The 19,296-nt window shown below is 41.8% G+C and overlaps 1 protein-coding gene across 1 annotated transcript in view; it reads left to right on the plus strand.

Moving 5' to 3' along the window:
* The window catches only part of CFAP20DC (CFAP20 domain containing), a 286,194-nt gene that overhangs the window by 176,951 nt on the left and 89,947 nt on the right, over positions 1 to 19,296 (plus strand). The window contains exon 14 of the mRNA XM_069968793.1: positions 11,056 to 11,427. Coding sequence (XP_069824894.1) covers positions 11,056 to 11,427 — 372 coding nt within the window. The remainder of the gene's footprint in view (positions 1 to 11,055; positions 11,428 to 19,296) is intronic.

The raw sequence follows: 19,296 nt of genomic DNA on the forward strand, positions 1-19,296 counted from the left end.
ATACAGTGGTTGTTGCAGGTCTATGCAGTGTGGTTAGGTTATCATTAGGCAACCCTTGGAAATTTTATTTAAAGGGGTATTTCACGATAAAACTAACTTAAAGTGGTCATCCAGGTAACAAAACAATATTCTAAACAATCCCCCTTCCCATTACCACCCTATGTCTTATATACATATACTGTATAACCTTGCAGCCTTTCCCTCTTTTTTTCTCATTCTTATCCGCTCTGGATATCTAAATTCATCTTCGCTATTTCCACTCTGACGACCCTGAGTTTCCTCTTCCCCCCACCCTCTGTAGTCACAGGACATGTGATCTCCTCTCTAGGGGCCGGAGTAGCTGCCTATTGACTTGGTAATCTGACCCCCAAGAGACATCATTTCCACCTGTTCACTAGTGAATGTGCTGCTTCCATAGACTTACATGTGTCCCTAAGTCTAGGTTTCTGTAATATGAAACGTTATAGTTCTATCTCTGCTTGCTGTCAGTGAATGCAGGCATATGTACTTGTCTTTGTGTCTCAACTCTGCATATTGTTAGTGTATGTTCTTAGAGTCTAGATGGAACAAGAAGCATTCGCTTTAAAAAAAAGTTTAGCGCTCTTCTCTCTCCTGCCCACATTTTGCTGTGGAAAACACCTGACTTCCTGTCATAGAGTGATCTATGTACTTCCATCTCTGCTCTCCTTACTACCTGTACTAGAAGAAGCTGAGCACGGACACTTTTTCTAAAAAGAACAAACTGCACCATATTTTCTTTTATTATTTATAAGAAAAACAATCCATTATGCCAGGGGTTAAAACTTGGCCGAGCAGATAAAATACCAGCTGCGATTTAAGATGTAAATGGTGATTCGTGTACTTTCCATAATGTTTATCCTCCCAGGTATAATAAACATACATCAATGTCAGTCTGACATGTATGTAAAGTTCACCCTGATGTATCTATTAATATGTAATGACATTATTATGCATGTTCCCTGTATGATGTGTACCAAGTTTCCCTCTAAGGCACCAGGGTCCCATCTGCTTGCAGGAGGCGGCTGAGTTACTGACAGCAAATGGAGTGATTAAGTTGGCTGCAGACCTTATGCTTAAATCCATGACATTTCAGCCAAGGGCTATCTGCTGTTCAATGCTTTGTTCTGTCAAAACCACTCTATTATTTCAGAAAACGATACTGGCACAAGCTAAAAGGTTCTGCTTTGCACGGCTGAAGAGAAGTCACATCTTAGCAGAGCTTACACAAACAAACCCTGGCTTCCTGGCTAGGTTTGGGGTTCCTTTGGAAAATATCTGTTGGGTTTCATTTAATTTGATGCAAGTTGAATGGGCAGTGAATGTTGGCTGCTAGTTGAGCTCCTGCTGTCAGTGAATGGCTTAAGGCTGTACATTTGCTTATGTGTTTTTTGACTTTAGAACTCTCTCTGACTCTTGTCCTACATCTCATTGGCCCAGAATACCAATGGAGAAGTAACATACGGATCACTGAACTCTATAGAGTGCTTGCATCAAAGCATTTGCTTTGGTAGAGAAAGCTATAGACAAGAGTAGTATCATTTAGGATGAAAAAAAAACTGACCCTAATCTTATTAGCCCTTTGAAGGGGTACTTTGGCGAAAAAATATTTCTTTACATTATACAGATTAGTAATTTTTTTTGTTCTATTTAAAAAAAATCTTAAGTATTCTAGTATTTATAAGCTGGTGTATGTCCTGCAGGAAGTGGTGTATTCTTTCCAGTCTGACACAGTGCTCTCTGCTGCCACCTCTGTCCGTGTTAAGAAATGTCCAAAGCAGGAGAGGTTTTCTATAGGGGTTTGCTAGTGCTCTGAACAATTCCTGTCATGGACAAAGATGGCAGTAGAGAGCACTGTGTCAGATTGGAAAGAAAACATTACTTCCTGTGGGGAATACAGCAGTTAATAAGTTCTGGAAGACTTGAGATTTTTAAATAGAGGTAAATTAAAAGTCTATATAGCTTTCTGACACCAGTTGATTTTTAAAGAAGTACCTGTAATGGGGGCACATGGCCCATCTTCAGTGCACCAAGCAACCTCATATACATATAGAGAAAATGGTGCAGATTGTGGCAGCAGTTTAAAAAATTGACGGCAGCATGAGAATCTGCACGGTGTTGCACATCAGGTCCTATAAAAATATTTATTTACCAATTAAAGGGGTATTTCGGTGTCCCTGAAAACTTCATATAATTCTAAGTATATTAAAAAAATAATACTTCCCTACCCCCAGTCCCCTGCAGCTCCTAATGTGGCTCTTTCTGATCCTCAATTCCTGCCTATTCTCCCTGCTCCTGAGAAGAGATGTTGGAGCAGGACCTTCTCTAATTTCAGAAGCAGTCAGCAGACTCAAAGAATGAGGAATCACCATAAGCAGCAGTGGGGGACTGAGGATAGGTAAGTATAGCTTTTTCTTTTTACTTTCTTAACATCCTTAACATTATATGTTTTAGGTGGAAACCAGAATACCTCTTTAATGGGGGGCATCAATTTGCTTAAAGGGGAACTGTAACCTGCTGATATGTCCCTATTGCACAGGATATGCGGAGGAGGAAGGTATGTCTCTTAGCCCACTCCTCAGCCCAATTCCTGTACAGTTAGTTGTGTGCTCTGGAGCACCTTTTAGGAGCACTGCCCATCCCTATATTGCTGATCTAGCCCGCCACATTCATAATCATTAGAAAGGGGCAGGCCGTCCGGGCCGATCAGGGCTGTGGGGGCGGGCTTCTAACAGGTGCCCTAGTGCCCCTAACGGTCTTACCGAACCATGGAGCACACGACTAACTGCATCGGAACGGCCCCAAGGAGGAAGGTAAAAGACATAACTTGCTCCATGATGTCTTCTGTGCAATAGGAACATATCAACAGGTTATATTTATAGGTTTATATTTATCTAGTTCCCCTTTAAATTTTCAACAGCTTTATATTTTGTACAATATATAAAGAAAAAGAAAACTTTTTTTTTTATTTTAGCAGCAAAATCTCACATAGAATAAAAGTATCTGGCAGATCTCTATCCCAAGAGGTATGCAGCAGCTGTGTGTTCTACGCTGCTGCTCTTTGAGGTGAATAACTAGTCTACCATCATGGCCTTCAGTACCAGATTCATGCCTTAGGCCAGGCTGCTCTGGCACTGAGCTACAGTACACTGTCATTTTTCCTAATAAGCCCCAAAGGGTTTTTTTTTATTATATGTAACAGAGATTTTCCTGAGCTATTTCTTTAACAATCCGCAGACAGGTGCACAAACCAGAACTTAAATCACTTGATATTCATAATTGGTAATGTTTGAGAGACTTATTACGTACTTAATAGCGCCTGAAAATCTCCATTTGGCCTACATAGTGCGTGATGCGGGCAGTGGGTTGAGAGGTGACAAAGTATAATTGATAGAATTTGATTTTCATGCTGAACAGGAGCCTATAAAAACATCATTAGTCTGCGCACACCGAGCTGCCCCTGCTGCCGTCTTAAGCAAGATGAATAATGTGATTGAAGGTCTCACTGCAAGGGGGGTGTCACAGATCATGTCCCCTGACGATCCACAGACTTCTATTCTACAGGGTGAACATTAATGTCCATAACAACATTTTTTGCTTCATCATTACCATAAGAACTGGCAGAATAGGTACACGAGGATCATAGACAAACACATACAGATTGATATATAGAGAGAGCGCAAATGGGATAAAATGGAAAATATATTAAGAAATAAAAAAATTGACTTATATGTACAGTAGTTAGATATGAGTCTGTGAGGGCTTAGAGTGTATCAATATTGTAACTAATATAGTGTATTCTTTTATATCATTCATACTATAGCGACAGACAATGCGGTTCCTATGGGTCACTTGGGTAAGGCCAGGTTGGCTGCATTTCTTACTTTAATGCATAGTGAGGGCCTATACCCTCTTCTCAGGGTGTGGGCAAGAAACTCAAAAGATCATAAGAAGGAGATGTGGCAAACAAGCACTGAAAGGGGTACTCCGACAGCAGATAGTAATAATAATAATAATAATAATAATAATAATAATAATAATAATAATAATAATACACCTAAAACCACCAAAAATCCAGTTTGTGTTCAGCAGTAACTTACTTTTGTACTTTCTGGTTGAGCAGTTGCTCAGTACTACAATTTCCAGAATGCATTGTTTTACTTCAGCTGTTCATACAAACATAGAAGATTGTCGGCAGAAAAAGACCACTGGGTCCATCTAATCTGCCCTTTTAGTATTTCCCTTATTATTATCTTAGGATAGATTCATCACAGTCATCCTACCCTGCTAACTATCCTCCCACAGCACTCCTTCCAGTAAATGAACATCTCATTTAACAGCAAAGGACCGCACAGTGAGGTTACAGCACCTGCTGCATTTATTCCCTGTCTGCTCTTTCTGAGGCATTTTGAAAATGCAGTTGCTTGCACAAAGTGGTGCAACAGTACATTTAAAGACGTACCGCTTTCCAACAGTAGTGCATTTAAGCAAACCTTGCCAATGCAATTGTTAATGCAATGCAATGCCATAGAAGATAGCGGTGGTCTGCTTCCACCGCTCCTATTGCTATCCGGATCTTTGGTCTTTCAACATGTTATAAGACATTGAAAGACAACCATCAGCCGACATTGTACATATCCGCTGATCATCACCTTCTGTTACACAAAGCCATTATTTGCCGTAATGGCCAATAATCAGCCAAATATGGCCGTTAATTGCTTTGTTTAATAGGGTCTTAAGATGCATGTGGGGATATTAGGGAGAGTATGATAAGGTTCCTCTCTAGAATCTATAAGTCTCCCACGCTTATAGACTTCCTACTCTTTCTCACTCTTCTCTAGATAGTGGCTGCGTTCACACTACGTATATTTCAGTCAGTATATTTCAGTCAGTATTGCAACCAAAACCAGGAGTGGATTAAAAACACAGAAAGGATCTGTTCACACAATGATGAAATTGAGTGGATGGCCGCCATATAACAGTAAATAACTGCCATTATTTCAATATAACGGCCGTTGTTTTAAAACAACAGCAAATATTTGCCATTAAATGGCGGCCATCCACTCAATTTTAACATTGTGTGAACAGAGCCTTTCTGTGTTTTTAATCCACTCCTGGTTTTGGTTGCAATATGAGGACCACAATACTGACTGAAATATTGTTCAGGGTCAAGAAACAGAGTCTCGCACTCACCGGACTGAAGCTGCAAGTGGTTTATTTCCGATACATCAGAATAGGCTAGGCAGGGAGAGGGGAGATGGCAGAGCAGGTGTGTTCAGCTCCTGCTGAACACACCTGCTCTGCCATCTCCCCTCTCCCCGCCTAGCCTATTCTGATGTATCGGAAATAAACCACTTGCAGCTTCAGTCCGGTGAGTGCGAGACTCTGTTTCTTGACCCTGAACTATATACTCTGCTTTATTTGCCTCTGCACCGCCGCTCTACGGTTCGGATACAGTTTGTTTGCTCTAGACCCTAGTCCCGGGTTCCCTACATCGGGTGTACCTTGCAGTTAGTGCCGGACGGAGCTCTCACCACGCCACTGACTGAAATATACTGACTGAAATATACATATACTGGCTATGTTCACACTGCGTATGAATCCGTCCGTAGTGCGAACCGCGAATATACGCCCGTAGTTTTGAGGTCGATGCGTTCGCTTGAAAGTATACGATATACGGCCACACAGTGCACACTTCGTATGAGCTTACGGCCGGATCGTATACGGCGCCGTGAAAAATGAACAAGACCATTGTTTGAGGACGGAAATGTTCCAACTCACGGCCGTGGATTTCCATGCGGTCCCGTACGGAGTACTTATTTCAGCCAAATTGAACTTGATTTTTCGATCCAAAAGGTTCTGTGTGGTTTACGGGGCTGGGCGAAGATTTCCAAGTAAATGACCTGCCTCAGATTGCTTCGAAACAAGCTAGGGAAGCATAACTGTACTACGGGCGTATGTTCGCGGTGCGTACGCATTCGGCCACATGTCGATTTTTCCCCACGCCCGTAGTTTCAGCCGCACATGTACGGCGGCGTAAGAACTGCGGACGGAGTCGTACGCAGTGTGAACATAGCCACTGACTGAAATATATGTAGTGTGAACGCAGCCTGAACATGTGATCTAAACAGATCCCTGCCCTGTATGATCCCTGGGCTAGGGAGGATCCATCCACCAAATTTCTAGTATGTTTTACCATAAAAGCTTATGTATGATTGCCTGTGTATGGACCTTTCTCACACGCTCTTCCAAGTTCTGTAACTAGATGTTAGCAAAGTAGACAAGGAACAGTGATCGCATATGTTCAGCATATAACATTCTACATAACCAAGGTAATGTGGATGTAGCATATAGTTCTGAACTGTTGGTTGAGTATTGTTTTTTTATAGACCTGGGCTGTTTAAAAAATAAACCCATAAAGGTTAAATCTTTTTAAATGAACTGGTGTCAGAAAGTTATCTAGATTTGTAAATTACTTCTATTTAAAAATCTCAAGGCTTCCAATACTTATCAGCTGCTGTATGTCCTGCATAAAGTGGTGTATTCTTTCCAATCTGACACAGTGCTCTCTGCTGCCACCTCTGTCCATGTCAGGAACTGTTTAGAGCAGGGACTTTGCTACTGCTCTGGACAGTTCCTGAAACGGACAGAGGTGGCAGCAGAGAGCACTGTGTCAGACGACAGAATACACCACTTCATGCAGGGCATACAGCAGCTGATAAGTACTGAAATATTTTTAAATATAAGTCATTTACAAATCTGTATAGCTATCTGTATAAATTTCTAACATCAGTTGATTTAAAAACATCCCCCCCTCCAGAATACCCCTTTAAACTTCTATGTTTTGGGTTTTTTTTTAAACAGCGCTACTCAGTGGTGGTGATCTGACATGGATGACATATCTGATGGTACCATCAATATTACCAATAGAATATATACCTAAATATATAGCTAAATAAGAACTAACATGACAAAAAAAAGCTTTCAGCCAAGGCTGTTATATAACAATATATTACAGAATGTAAAAAGCAAGAATCGCATATATCAATGCAGTGATTTCATAAGCATGGTCTTTTAAAAATCGTGGTTTTTGGCCATTGTCAGTGTGAGGAGGATTTTCTACCTACAAAAGTATTTATTAAATCAGCCTCAACCCTGCAGCTCCTTTCAAGTGTTGAGAGGCCACAATTCCCTAAGGCCGAGATCATTGTTTCATACCACCTGGAAGACCACAGGTTGGTGATAGCTGCCGTAGAGACATCCTAATAAATTTATATGTTAATGTATTTTTTTTTTTTCATCCTTTAAGGCTTGTGCGGCTGTGCCCTCAGGCATTTTATTACCTGTCTCCTGCATGCTGCAGTGACCAGAGGGAAGACAGATGCTTTTCTATAGATCATATATTCCTAAGTAGAAGCAAACTGACAGTTCATGCTATAAAAACAAAGATAAAACATGAACATGAAAAAATAAGATGTATTCATCTATGCGTTTATCCACCTTATGTCCCATAATACCACCAGGACGCATATTGAGATGGCTAAACATGCAGAGTATGATCTGTGTGGATAAGAGGTGTCTTTAGTCTTTACATCTACTAAACTAACTTAGGAGAGTTGGGGCTTATGCATATGAACATAGTACAGCTCAGTTCTAAATAGAAGGCTTCCATAAAGGGGCAGGGGCCCCCTATTATGCTGAAATTTGCCTGCAATATTACATGGCCACCACCATAACCATAATGAGTACAATGGTGCAAAAAGGGGGTATCTCCAGGTGCTGTGTGTGTGTATCTAGGCAGGTGTATGTAAACATCTATGCATACAGTACACTGTACTGTGCTTATCACCATCAACTGGTGAGCGGTGATGCACTGGTGACAGTGAGCAGTGATGCACACAGTACGGTATACATTGCAACGCACACACTGAGCCCACCATAGCACCACCATGTTGAATGGCAATGCTGTATGTATCCCTATGCACTAGGATAGCGAAGGGGTCAATGTCTGCAACTCTGATGTTGGGCAGAAAAAAGGTTAATATCAGTATCTCAAATGATCCATGTCAGAGAAGGGTTCACTGCTAAGATCTCTAGCTGTTTAGGACAGAGGAAGGGGTTATTATGAGCATCCATGGTGGTCTATGATGGAAACGCAGTTAATTACACAATTTCTGATGGCTGAGGGCAGATCCGCCAACAAGCAGGAAAAACAACGAGCAGCAGTAAAATTTATTGTCATTGCCTGCTCATCTCTGGGTAAACAGGTGATGTGTGGCCGATAACAATGAATGTTAATGACCACACAAACGATACAGCCATTGTTTGTGCGGCCCGGTCACTCAGTTAATTGTGCCATTTAAAGGAAGTGCATATTGGGCCATGTAAAAGGACCTTAAATTTTATTAACAGTGTTGCGCAGACAAGTACTATAAAAAATACTTTACTAACTTCCTTGCTCTGCCATCAGTGCCGGTATCACAGAGCTCTGGTCTTTCTGCACAACACTTCCAGGGTTGAATTAGCACAAGCTCAAAACCGCTGTGGTCACCAATAGGCTGAGTGGGCAGTATTCTGTGCTGACCCCAGAAGGGCATAGCTTCACTGATACCAGTGATGGCAGTGGAGGTAAGTACAGTATAGTGTTTTTACTTTAATACCTGCCTGAGCACAGTTCTTAATAAAAGTTACTACTTAGAACACCCCTTTAAAGCCGTAGTGATCTTAGGCGGTGAAGAAGTTAATGACACCATCCTTTAAGGTCCATGGCAGTGAAGAGGTTTGCATGATTGCTGGTCTAGGGAAGACAAGGGGTTAATGCCAGTATGCATGGTAGTCTCTAGAACAGTGCTTCTAAATTCCAGTCCTCATGGCCCACCATCAGATCATGTTTTGAGGCCATGAGGACGGGGATTGAGAAGCACTGCTCTAGAGTATGGAAAAAGTTAATGTTCAAATCTTCCCCGGTGACAAAGGAGCGGAAAGGTTAATGTCCAAATCCCTGGTGGGCTAGGGCAATGTAAGGATTGAAGTTGCTCAACATATCAGTGCAATTCAATTCCATTACACCTTATTATCGGCTGAAAAGGATGCTCGTTAAAGGGGTACTCCAGCGCTGATAAAAATTTACCATCCCTCCAGAGTGTGTCTTCATTTGAATTTCCCACTGTTTGCAGGCCCCTTAAGCTCCAGTTGGCTTCATTTTTTTCTTTACTTCCTGGTTTGGGCTTTTCCATGATGCACTTTGTCTCCTGTGATGTCTAACCGACTCTGTAAAACTGTTAGATGACTTACACCTTGCTCAGCCAATCAGAGCTGAGCAACCTGTGTCATCTGACAAAGGGAGGCTGGCCTAACAGGGCTTAGACCCGCCTCCCTCTTGATGATGTCATTGTCACAAAATGGCTGCCACAGAGCAGCCTGGGGTCAACAGTCAGTAGGTAAGAAGGAGTTTACTTCACCTACTGGTGAGAGGTTGAGGGGGGAAAGATAGGGAAGGGAGGCAGATAGGTGATTGAAGCATATCACAAAGTTATATAACTTTGTAATGTGTTTCAATCACTAGGAAAAAGCTTTTCTCTGGAGTACCCCTTTAACTATCCGAGCCATAAGCTAGGAGTCCTGCAGCAAGGCTTCAGTGTAATACAACTGCCTTAACCTTTATTTCATCTCAGACATTGACAACAGAAAACCTACATCCACGTTTTGAGCACGCTCTCATTTACATAGCGTGTTTTGCAAATATAACAGTACAATTCAAAATATATGGGAAATTACAAGGTAGCAAAAGACTTGAGTATATACAGATATACAGATCATTTGAGCAGGTGGGCGAGCTATTACAAGGTAAAAACATATACAGCATCACAAAAATACATTCAATGCAAACAAGTCTAAACGTCACAGATAAACAGCGTAAACCCACCACTTATCCATGACATTTATACTTGTTAATGTGTTTTTGTGCTGCTGTATATGGTTTTTAATTCTAACATGACACCCACTCACTCATATAGTTATACCAAGGGTAGGTTGTTTCACTGCGGCATTATTTTCCATATATTTTACTTTTTGAGAGTTATATCTGTTTGTTCTGACAGATGATATGACCCGTGTTTACAATGATAATGGAAGATTTTACCATACAATTTAAAGGTGTTATGGAGCTAGCTGAGTACAGCACATATGATTGACTACTGCTACATTCACATTGGGACACAGGGGACCCCCAGCCCTTCAGATATTTATCACACATTTGTAGATAGGTGATGCACTTTAATCTTAGTATAACCCCTTTTTTGTATATCTGTTTTTATATTCCTTTGTTATTACAACCCAAGATATCACTGATATCACTGATACTGAGACTGATACTGTTGTGGGTGGTTACAGATTTGCTTTCATGTATGATTGGTGGAAGTCTGATCTATTGATCACTATTGGTCAGATGAGCTATTGGCCACTGTTGAATGTTTCTAGTACTGCCACTCTGTCCCACTAAACATACAGTAATAACCTAAATAGGCTAAGCTGTAGTACCAGGCACATTCACACTCTTTGGCAGCAAAGAGGTAGCATCATTCCAGTTATGCTGCCCCATTGGTATAGAGTCCTAAGGGCCAGGTCCCAGCAGTCATATGATAACCAATCTTAGGACCCCTTTAGACAAGCTGACAGACTCGTGATAGCGGGCGTCAATCTTAGTGATCGGCACTTGTTTGCTTAAAATTCATGCAGCCCGTCACTTCATCTGTATCGGCTGTGCATCTCTTTTACACAGGGCAATATATGGCTGATACCAACGATTTGGTCACAAAAGATGTGATCAGCTTCCCAACAATTGTTTTGTCATTCATCAGATGATCGCTGGCCCATTTATATTGGCCACTTATCAGGAAGCAATGCTCCTATGAAAACTTATTTAGAAAAATGGCCGTGTAAAAGAGCCTTTAGGATAAGTCATCATGTAAAAATGTGAAATCCCTTATAGCTATACGATCTATATACTAACCCTACTTTATTATTCTCTTGTAACAGGAGGATACATATTTTCAATGGACTTCCAGCCCTAAGTCAGACCACGACACAGCCCAGCTCTCAGAATCATCGCATTGTGGGGACATCACTAGGAGAAGTTCCAGTGGTTCCTCAAACACACAGTCAGTCATCAAGGATTCCATTTCAAACACTGATACAGAAGCAAAGAAAGGAAGCTTCAGCGCTCAGACAAGCCTGATGCCAACTCGCAGTTTGTCCCCAAGCGGAAGCAGGAATGAAATCTCTAAGGGAAATGCAGTCATTTCGAAAATTCAACAATTTGTATCAGATAAAACGCTAAGGACTTCAATGAATAAGAAATCCCTGAAGGAAATCCCCAAGGAAGAAAGGAAAATGATAGATGAAGCATCAGTAAGTGAATGAAAACCTCTTACTTTATGCATGATTTCATCCTATTATTGTTGAGACGGGAGGCATTTTTGTTGAGACGGGAGGCATTTTATTTAGTTTTTTAACTGAAAGTGTCATCACAAATAATTCCGGGAAAACAATGTAAATTACCATTCCGTGGCCGTGCAGTCTGATAGGCCTATGCTCAGACTGACTTTTTTTGTAATGTCCTAAGCCTAAATCAAAGAAAGTAGAAGGAAATTACAAGGAAGCTACCTAGTGATTTCAACCCCAACTGACCACGTCTCTAAATGTGTTTCTCCAAAAATAAGACAGGGTCTTATATATATATTTGTTTCTCTGAAAAAGGGCTAGGGCTTATTTTTTTTTAGTAAACAATAATCCCTTTGTTTTTGAACTCATATTGTCTGGGGGTAAAAATGTCACCTATACAGTATACTAGTTAGAGATAAGCCAATATATTAGTAGATCCTGTCTGAATCTGCAGACTTGGGAGGTCTGGAAACAGATTTAGAAGTGGGCAAGCAGATTTTGTCCCGACATAGCGGAAGGTTCCGGGGCTTTCAACCAGGATGGTTGGGAGCTTTGGTGTGCCCATTCTCCGTCAGCACTGAAGGCACTGACTATAACTAGGGCTTATCTTAGCTTATATTTCAAGCATACTCCAAAAAAGCCTGCAGAATAAAGCTAGGGCTTATTTTCAGGGTACGGCTTATTTTTTGGAGAAATACAGTAGTTTCTCGGATTGGCTAGCATGTAATATTTATTATTAATCTTTATTTTTAAAACCCCCTTGATTCCAGAGCGCTATACAAGCTATAGAGGGTGACAACATTACAAATTCAAAGCATGTCAAATAAGGTAAATGGCAGATGTACCATAGGGACAGAGGACCCTGCCCGCGGGGGCTTACAATCCACAGGATTATTACACAGTTGTGTGGGATCCTTCAGAGTAGGTCTTGCTCTTTCTACACCTTAGGTTCTCAGAAAGTACCTGTGCCGGGGGGGGGGGGGGGGGGGGGGGGGGGTTATTAAGACTGGCTCACATGCCATTGTTAGGTAATCCCCCACCAGTGCACAGCCATGTTGGATATGTTGGATATGGAGGCGCATACCTCTACATAAATCCGGGTGCACCACAGGCTCCCTGTGTGGTCTCACTAAAAACTATACCAGCTCTGAGCTGCCACTGATTTCAGCTACATGCCTGCGTGTAGACATTGGGCTATGTCTCAAGGGGATATTATTGTCTTTATGTTGTGCTTTCAAAAGAATTGTCACATCATTATATATCATATCCAGAGGACAGATCATAAAAAATTAACAATGTTTGCTATTTACTTACCTCTTAAAAGATGATGCGGCAAAGAGTAATGGCACTTACATCCATAGTACAGCTCCACCTAGTGTTCAGATCGCATAGCACTGGCATTTATGGATGCAAATGCTCAGTCACTCTCTTTGAAGCCAATTCTCTGCAAACTCATCCTCTTTCTACTGCAGCACTTCTATGCATGAAGCACAACAGTATACAGCTACAATTGCAGACCTTCAATATAGGAAAGAGTTATCCTAGGAGGGAAACATTCTATGATACTATAAAGGGTGTGCTGTATGTATAGTGGGCTGCAGCCACTGGAACTGTCTGACTGTGTCCTACTCCCATCATGGCAGGTAGTCTATAGTACTAGAATGTCTGGAAGTATTATGTTTAAAAACTGTACACCTAGCTTTATCATGTACACATGGTTTTGTCATAGGCCAGAGTAGTAGGCTAGAAAACCTCCAGATCCACAAGCACTTTTACCAATAACAGTTATCCCTGTTGTGGAGGGTGTTGGCAAAGGGCATAAATCACACAGTTTCTTAAGATAAATGGAAACGTTACTGAACAGGTCTTTACATACAGTCCAATACAATCCCTTGATCACAAAGTGCAGAGAGGCTTGTTAGCCTGAGAGGTAGTAAGCTGGTCACTTTTCTTTCTTAGTACCACTAATGTTAGCAGATAATCCAAAGACTTTAGATTTGGGACATTTAAGCTGGGAATGGCTATACTTGACTTAAGAGATATGACTTTAGGTAGATGTCTTTATAGTGGTGACTTGAGCTGCGATGGGTATAGTTCAATAAGGTGTGGTAAAGATACAGGGCTGTGGAGTCGGTAAGCCTCAGCTCCAACTCCGACTCCTGAATTTTATCAGGACCTACTCCCGACTCCTGAATTTTATCAGGACTGACTCAGACTCCGACTCCTGCTCCTTCATAAATGGCCGGTCATATACCAGGGGAGTTATTTATCACACTGGCTCAGCAGCTTCTCCCTAATGTCCTACATGATCCTGGGGCGACTTCTGAGGGAATAAAGGAATACTGTATATAAAGCAGATTCTCCTGTGTGTGCAGTGGATGCAGCCAGTCTCCAGCCTCCATGTCCTGAACAACTCAGAACTAGACTAGATGGAGCAGGTGTTCTTCTCCTGCTGACAATCTTCTATGTTTCTAACTAAATATTCACCATACTTAAAGAAACAGTGCTAACAATGCCAGATACCTGTAATATAGATGTCAGCCATAGTGATATACAGGGGGTCACACAGTGATATAGAGAGGGGTCACACATAGTGATATAGAGAGGGGTCACACATAGTGATATAGAGGTCACACAGTGATATAGAAGGTCACTGTGGGGGCACACAATAGCACACACACAGCCTACTGCAGCTATAGCACACACACACACCCACACAGCCTGCTGCAGCCATAGCACACACACAGCTTGCTGCAGCCATAGCGCACACCACACACACACACACACTTAGCTTGCTGCAGCCAAAGCACACATACACAGCCTGCTGTAGCCATAGTGCACACACACACACAGCTTGCTGCAGCTATAGCACACACACACAGCCTACTGCAGCCATAGCGCACGCGCACACACACACACACACACAGCTGCAGCCATGGAACACTGAAGAAAAACACACAATCTTCTCCCAAAGAGAAAACACCACACTGAGGACAGAGGTTACTGCTACACTACTTATGTCTTCTCCTCCTCCTCTATATTACACAGGATATCTTCATATTACACTTCTGCTCATATACAGTCATCCAGCATCCAGGAAGAGAACAGCACAGATCTTCCCCCACACAATGGACTCTTCCAGCTCAGAAACAAACGCCAAATAGTGACTGACAACTTTTCCATGACCACCCTTATGTAAAAGGGCCAGTGTCCTATTAGAATGTTGCTCATGATATATATTCATGAGCAAAACTTGTAAAATTCATATAAAAATTCAATTCTACATTTTTTTAAAGATTTTTTTAAAGCTGGAGTCGGAGTCGGTACATTTTTTTCCGACTCCAACTCCGACTTCAGCCAAAACTAGCTCCAACTCCACGACTCCGACTCCACAACCCTGGTAAGGAATAATGCAAATATACTAATACCTCAGCATTAGCAATGCAAACAGCATTAGCAATTCAAACGTCTTATTTCTTCAGTACATGGTATAACAACAGGCTCACAAGCTGAACATTTTCCCAAGTCCAAACTACCTGCAGGCTGGGCGAATGTTTTGGAGAACAGACACTCAACCTTCCCCATGAGCTGCCCATTGATGTGAAAACCAATCAATACCATTTTTGACGATGAACCAGGGGGCCTGCAGGCAAGAACGCAACTTCTCCAACCCTGGACAATAAAGTTAAGACAAGAGATGATAATGGACCTCGCAGTGTGGCCTTTTAAACCCTCAGAGGTAATTGCTGGTATACAGAAACACAGAACTACTGGAACTCAGGAACACTGAAACACAGGCATAAGCCCTGGCCAGCAGCCAGTCGGCTGGAAGAGGCTTACTTTCTGAATGACTCTGGTTTAATCTGCTTCTGTAGAAAACTCTGAAAGAAGACTCACAGACCTGCACCAACCACTATTTTATGCGCTACACGGACGTTTTACACAGGTGGAGCGAAGCCAGAGGTAAATGAGCCCCTATTGGCTCTGGGATACGAGGAGATACTTGGCTTCGAAAATGGAGGTGACTGGATTTGCTGTCTTTGCAGGCAGGTGGCAAAAAAAAGTGAACCCTTGCATATAACTTCAGTGCTTACTGTCAGTAAATAGAACATACAGTTAAAATACAAGATGAACACACAGTACCCCTAGACATCAATAAATACACATCACTTTGAGCATCAGAGATAAGGGGAACCGGACACTTCTGATTTCTCCTTCCATCGCTGACGCACCTCATTCGTATTTATGTCTGTAAACCTACACATGTTCAGGATTTACAGGCCCAGCTGTAACATCTCTGGGCAGATGTGCCACAGGATGTCTTAAGGAACCAATATCCTCCATACCCCAAACATATGTCATCTTGTATCTAGGCTAGGGGTGGCCCAACAGATTACTACAGTCTCCTTTCAATTGTGCTGTTTTTCCCAGTACTTTTTGTATATAGAATCTGGATTTCCAGCAAAATCCACTACAATAAAATTTATAGCTGCAGCTTTTTTAGAGCTTTTAACTTCCCTGTTGAAATCAGTGGGGAAAATCCACAACCCATCTGCAGTATATCCTCAGCATAACCTGCCATGATGCAGAATTAAACCCTGCCCTTTAGCTCGGCTTCTGTGTGGTTTCTGCTGGGATTTTTTCACCAGCACCTGGGTGATATTTTTTCTTAAAATCTCCCCCACTTTGCAGCTACTGTACATACTGTGGATTTTCTGCATGGAAACTAACCCCGTGGTACAGGTGTGGTTGAAAATCCAAAATGCCATATCATCATGTAAACGCTGACTTCTCCAAAAGGGATTGTACTTCCATGTGTGTATTTTATTTTCTCTTAGATATAAAAGACAGGTCAATTTTAGAAACAGTAGCTAGAACGCCATATAATAAGAGCCCTACTTCCAATTTATTGATTCAGTAAGGTTTATATTTGCCCACTGAGACGGGGAATTGATTCGGGAAGGTTTATATCTTCCAACTGTGAGCTCTGGTCTGTTATACCAAGACTTTGTTTATCCTCCCTACAGAGGGGAAAATAGGAAGTTGAAAAGGTTATGGATGGTTTACAAGTAAAAGGCCACGGAAAATGAAGCCAAAGTTTTTTTTATTAGTTATAAAATGACAAAGCACAATACAGTGGGTATAAGTTATATAATGATGTTTGTAAAGTGCTTGATGCTATTCATACGATTCCAACAAATGCAGTTAAATAGATAATGGTCCTTAAAGGGTATGTTTACTTTTGCAATCAATTTTTGTCTTTTATTTTTCCACTGCATCTAAGATAAACAATGAAGCAATGAAAATCTCCTACTGTTTTACAGCTCCTATGTAGACCAGCGTGTCTCTATGATTACGCACTTCAAAGAAATCACTATGTAGCCAGATCCTGCAGTCATACTTCTTTCCACCATACTTCTTCATATTCTTCTGAATGTACATAAACAAGAAGTAGGTGACAGATGACAAAAAAGTATTAATGCAAGATCAGATTACACAGTGTTTCTTCTTTGTAGTAAATCTGCATTTGGACTATGTTCACACTGCGTAAAACTACGGCCGTAGTTCTCGCCGCAGAACTAATGCCGTAGTTTTGCGGTGTGTGACATAGCTTGATGTTGAATGGGATCCCGGCCGGAGCGTATACACATCGTATGCGCTCTGGCCGGGATCCCATGCGGCGCCGGAAAAAACTGACAGGTAAGTTTTTTGCGGCCGGAATTCACTGAATTCCGGCCGCAGAAAGACCTGTCCGTTCACACAGTGAAGCAAGCGGCTTCGGGCGCTCTCTTCACTGTGTGCTATGGGAAGCTCTGATGCGGGCGCACGCTGATGCGCTCGCATCAGAGCTCCGTGGCCGGACGGATCATCCGGCCGGTACTTAAGTACCTTAACGGTGACAACTAAACGTTAGAGGTGGAGCCTGCAGAGAAGAAATGAATATGAATATGTCATATATGTTATATAATGGCCATAAGTAAAGATAATCTCCTTGTACACACAGGCAGAATATTTAAATTGATCAAAGGAATAAAGTGTGCTGAGAGGTTACATATAAATATATATGAAAAATATAAAGTGACCCTTACCAATTATATATCAACATAGTAAACAGCTATAGGTATGAAATAAAGGAATGAGGCCACAACAATCCCTGTTATCTTAAAAAAAAAGTCCTGCAAAAATAAAAAATATACTGCAGGCATGGTGGGGACGGGGGACATAATAAAGAATCAATACTTACCCATCCCCAACCTCTGACAGGCTCCAGTTTCTCTCAGGTTCTGGTATCGACACAACCTGACAGGGAGAGCCTGCTCAGCCAGTCAGTCAGTGACTACACCGTGTCCCACCCCAGTCACTAGCAGGCATTCCAGGAGCGGGAGCTGCAGGAGGCCTCAAGGTTGGAATGGGTCAGCACAGGAATAGGTAAGTATTGATTCTTTATTATATTCTCCCCACCCCCACCCCCTGCCTGAAGTATATATTTGTTTTTGGCTAGTTTTGAGAATAATTAGCTTTGGAATAATACATTTTTCTCATGAGGTGTGTTGACATTTTCCCCTTCAGCTAACTTCAGCTAAAATATTTTTTTAAGTACCAACTCAAGAAACAGGTCAGTGTTTGTAGTATCGACTATAGAAACAACCATCTTACTAGTTGGTTTCAATTACGTTAAGGTTTCTTGACCTTGTTCTATGTACTGGGTATGATAGGTCGCTTCCAGAGCAGCGGATAGAATCACTGCTGATCCAGAAGTTCGGGTTTCCGTGGATACAGAGACGCAATGAGACAGTAATGCACATGCTCCATCTCAGTCAGCCATTGGCTTAGTGAGTTGTCACTGCCAAGACGAGTTAGTCTCTGAAGTACAGGCAGGATTGTTCAGTTGGGGTCTGAAGATGACGCAGGAGGACACTAGAGTAGTGCGGAAAAATGACCCCACCAAGAGGTATGGTCACTATTGCAATAAAAGTCTCAGGTCACAGCACCCAGAATAAAAATGACTGGACGGGCACAGGACCAGATGTGGAGCATAGAGCAAGGAAAACCAAAACCAGGGACACTAGGAGCAGATAAGGGAAGCAGAGACCAGAAGCAGACTAGGTTAGGAATACAGTTCACAAGAATACTGCCCAGGACACCATGTGGATGGGATACTCTGCCGGTGCTAAATCTGATATGCTGCTTTACCCTGATATGGCTGACCAAAAGCCACATTTTTCTATGCATTGTCAGAATGGCCTATTATTCACACATCCAGGTTTGTCACAAGTTTCCCAAAACCATGCTGTGTAAATAAGCCCAAAGGAGTAATAGATGACCCCGAACATAGGCAGTAAGAGTAGTTTGCATTGCCCACTTCTGGTCATAATGAATAGTCTGTGGTAGGATTTGTATTAAACAAGCCACCATTCTCAAAAAATGTATCACCAGCATAGCACCCATTACATTGGGGTCAGAACTAGAGAGGAGCGAATCTCCTCAAATGTATTTGTGAAAAATTTGGTTGGAATCACCCATCAGATTTGGCTTAGATTTGACGGCCAATTAAGATTTATACAGTAGCAGGGACTCCTGTCCCAGAACAGGACAGCATATAGAGTATCCTTCACTACTCAGCCACTCAGCATTGGTTAATCAATATTGTGACTGGGTAATATGTGGATCTATTGCAATAGCTTTTGTGTATTTATGATTGATCCCATTATCTAGTTGTGTTTTCTTCATATAGCTTGCATTGTCACACAGAAGGAACATCTAAGAAGACTAGCTGTCTGCGTGAAGTTTATGCCTTCACCCTTCTTCAAGAGGGAGGTCAGTCAGAATTCCGAC

Source organism: Dendropsophus ebraccatus, chromosome 4 (assembly GCF_027789765.1).
Source record: "Dendropsophus ebraccatus isolate aDenEbr1 chromosome 4, aDenEbr1.pat, whole genome shotgun sequence".
Taxonomy (NCBI): domain Eukaryota; kingdom Metazoa; phylum Chordata; class Amphibia; order Anura; family Hylidae; genus Dendropsophus; species Dendropsophus ebraccatus.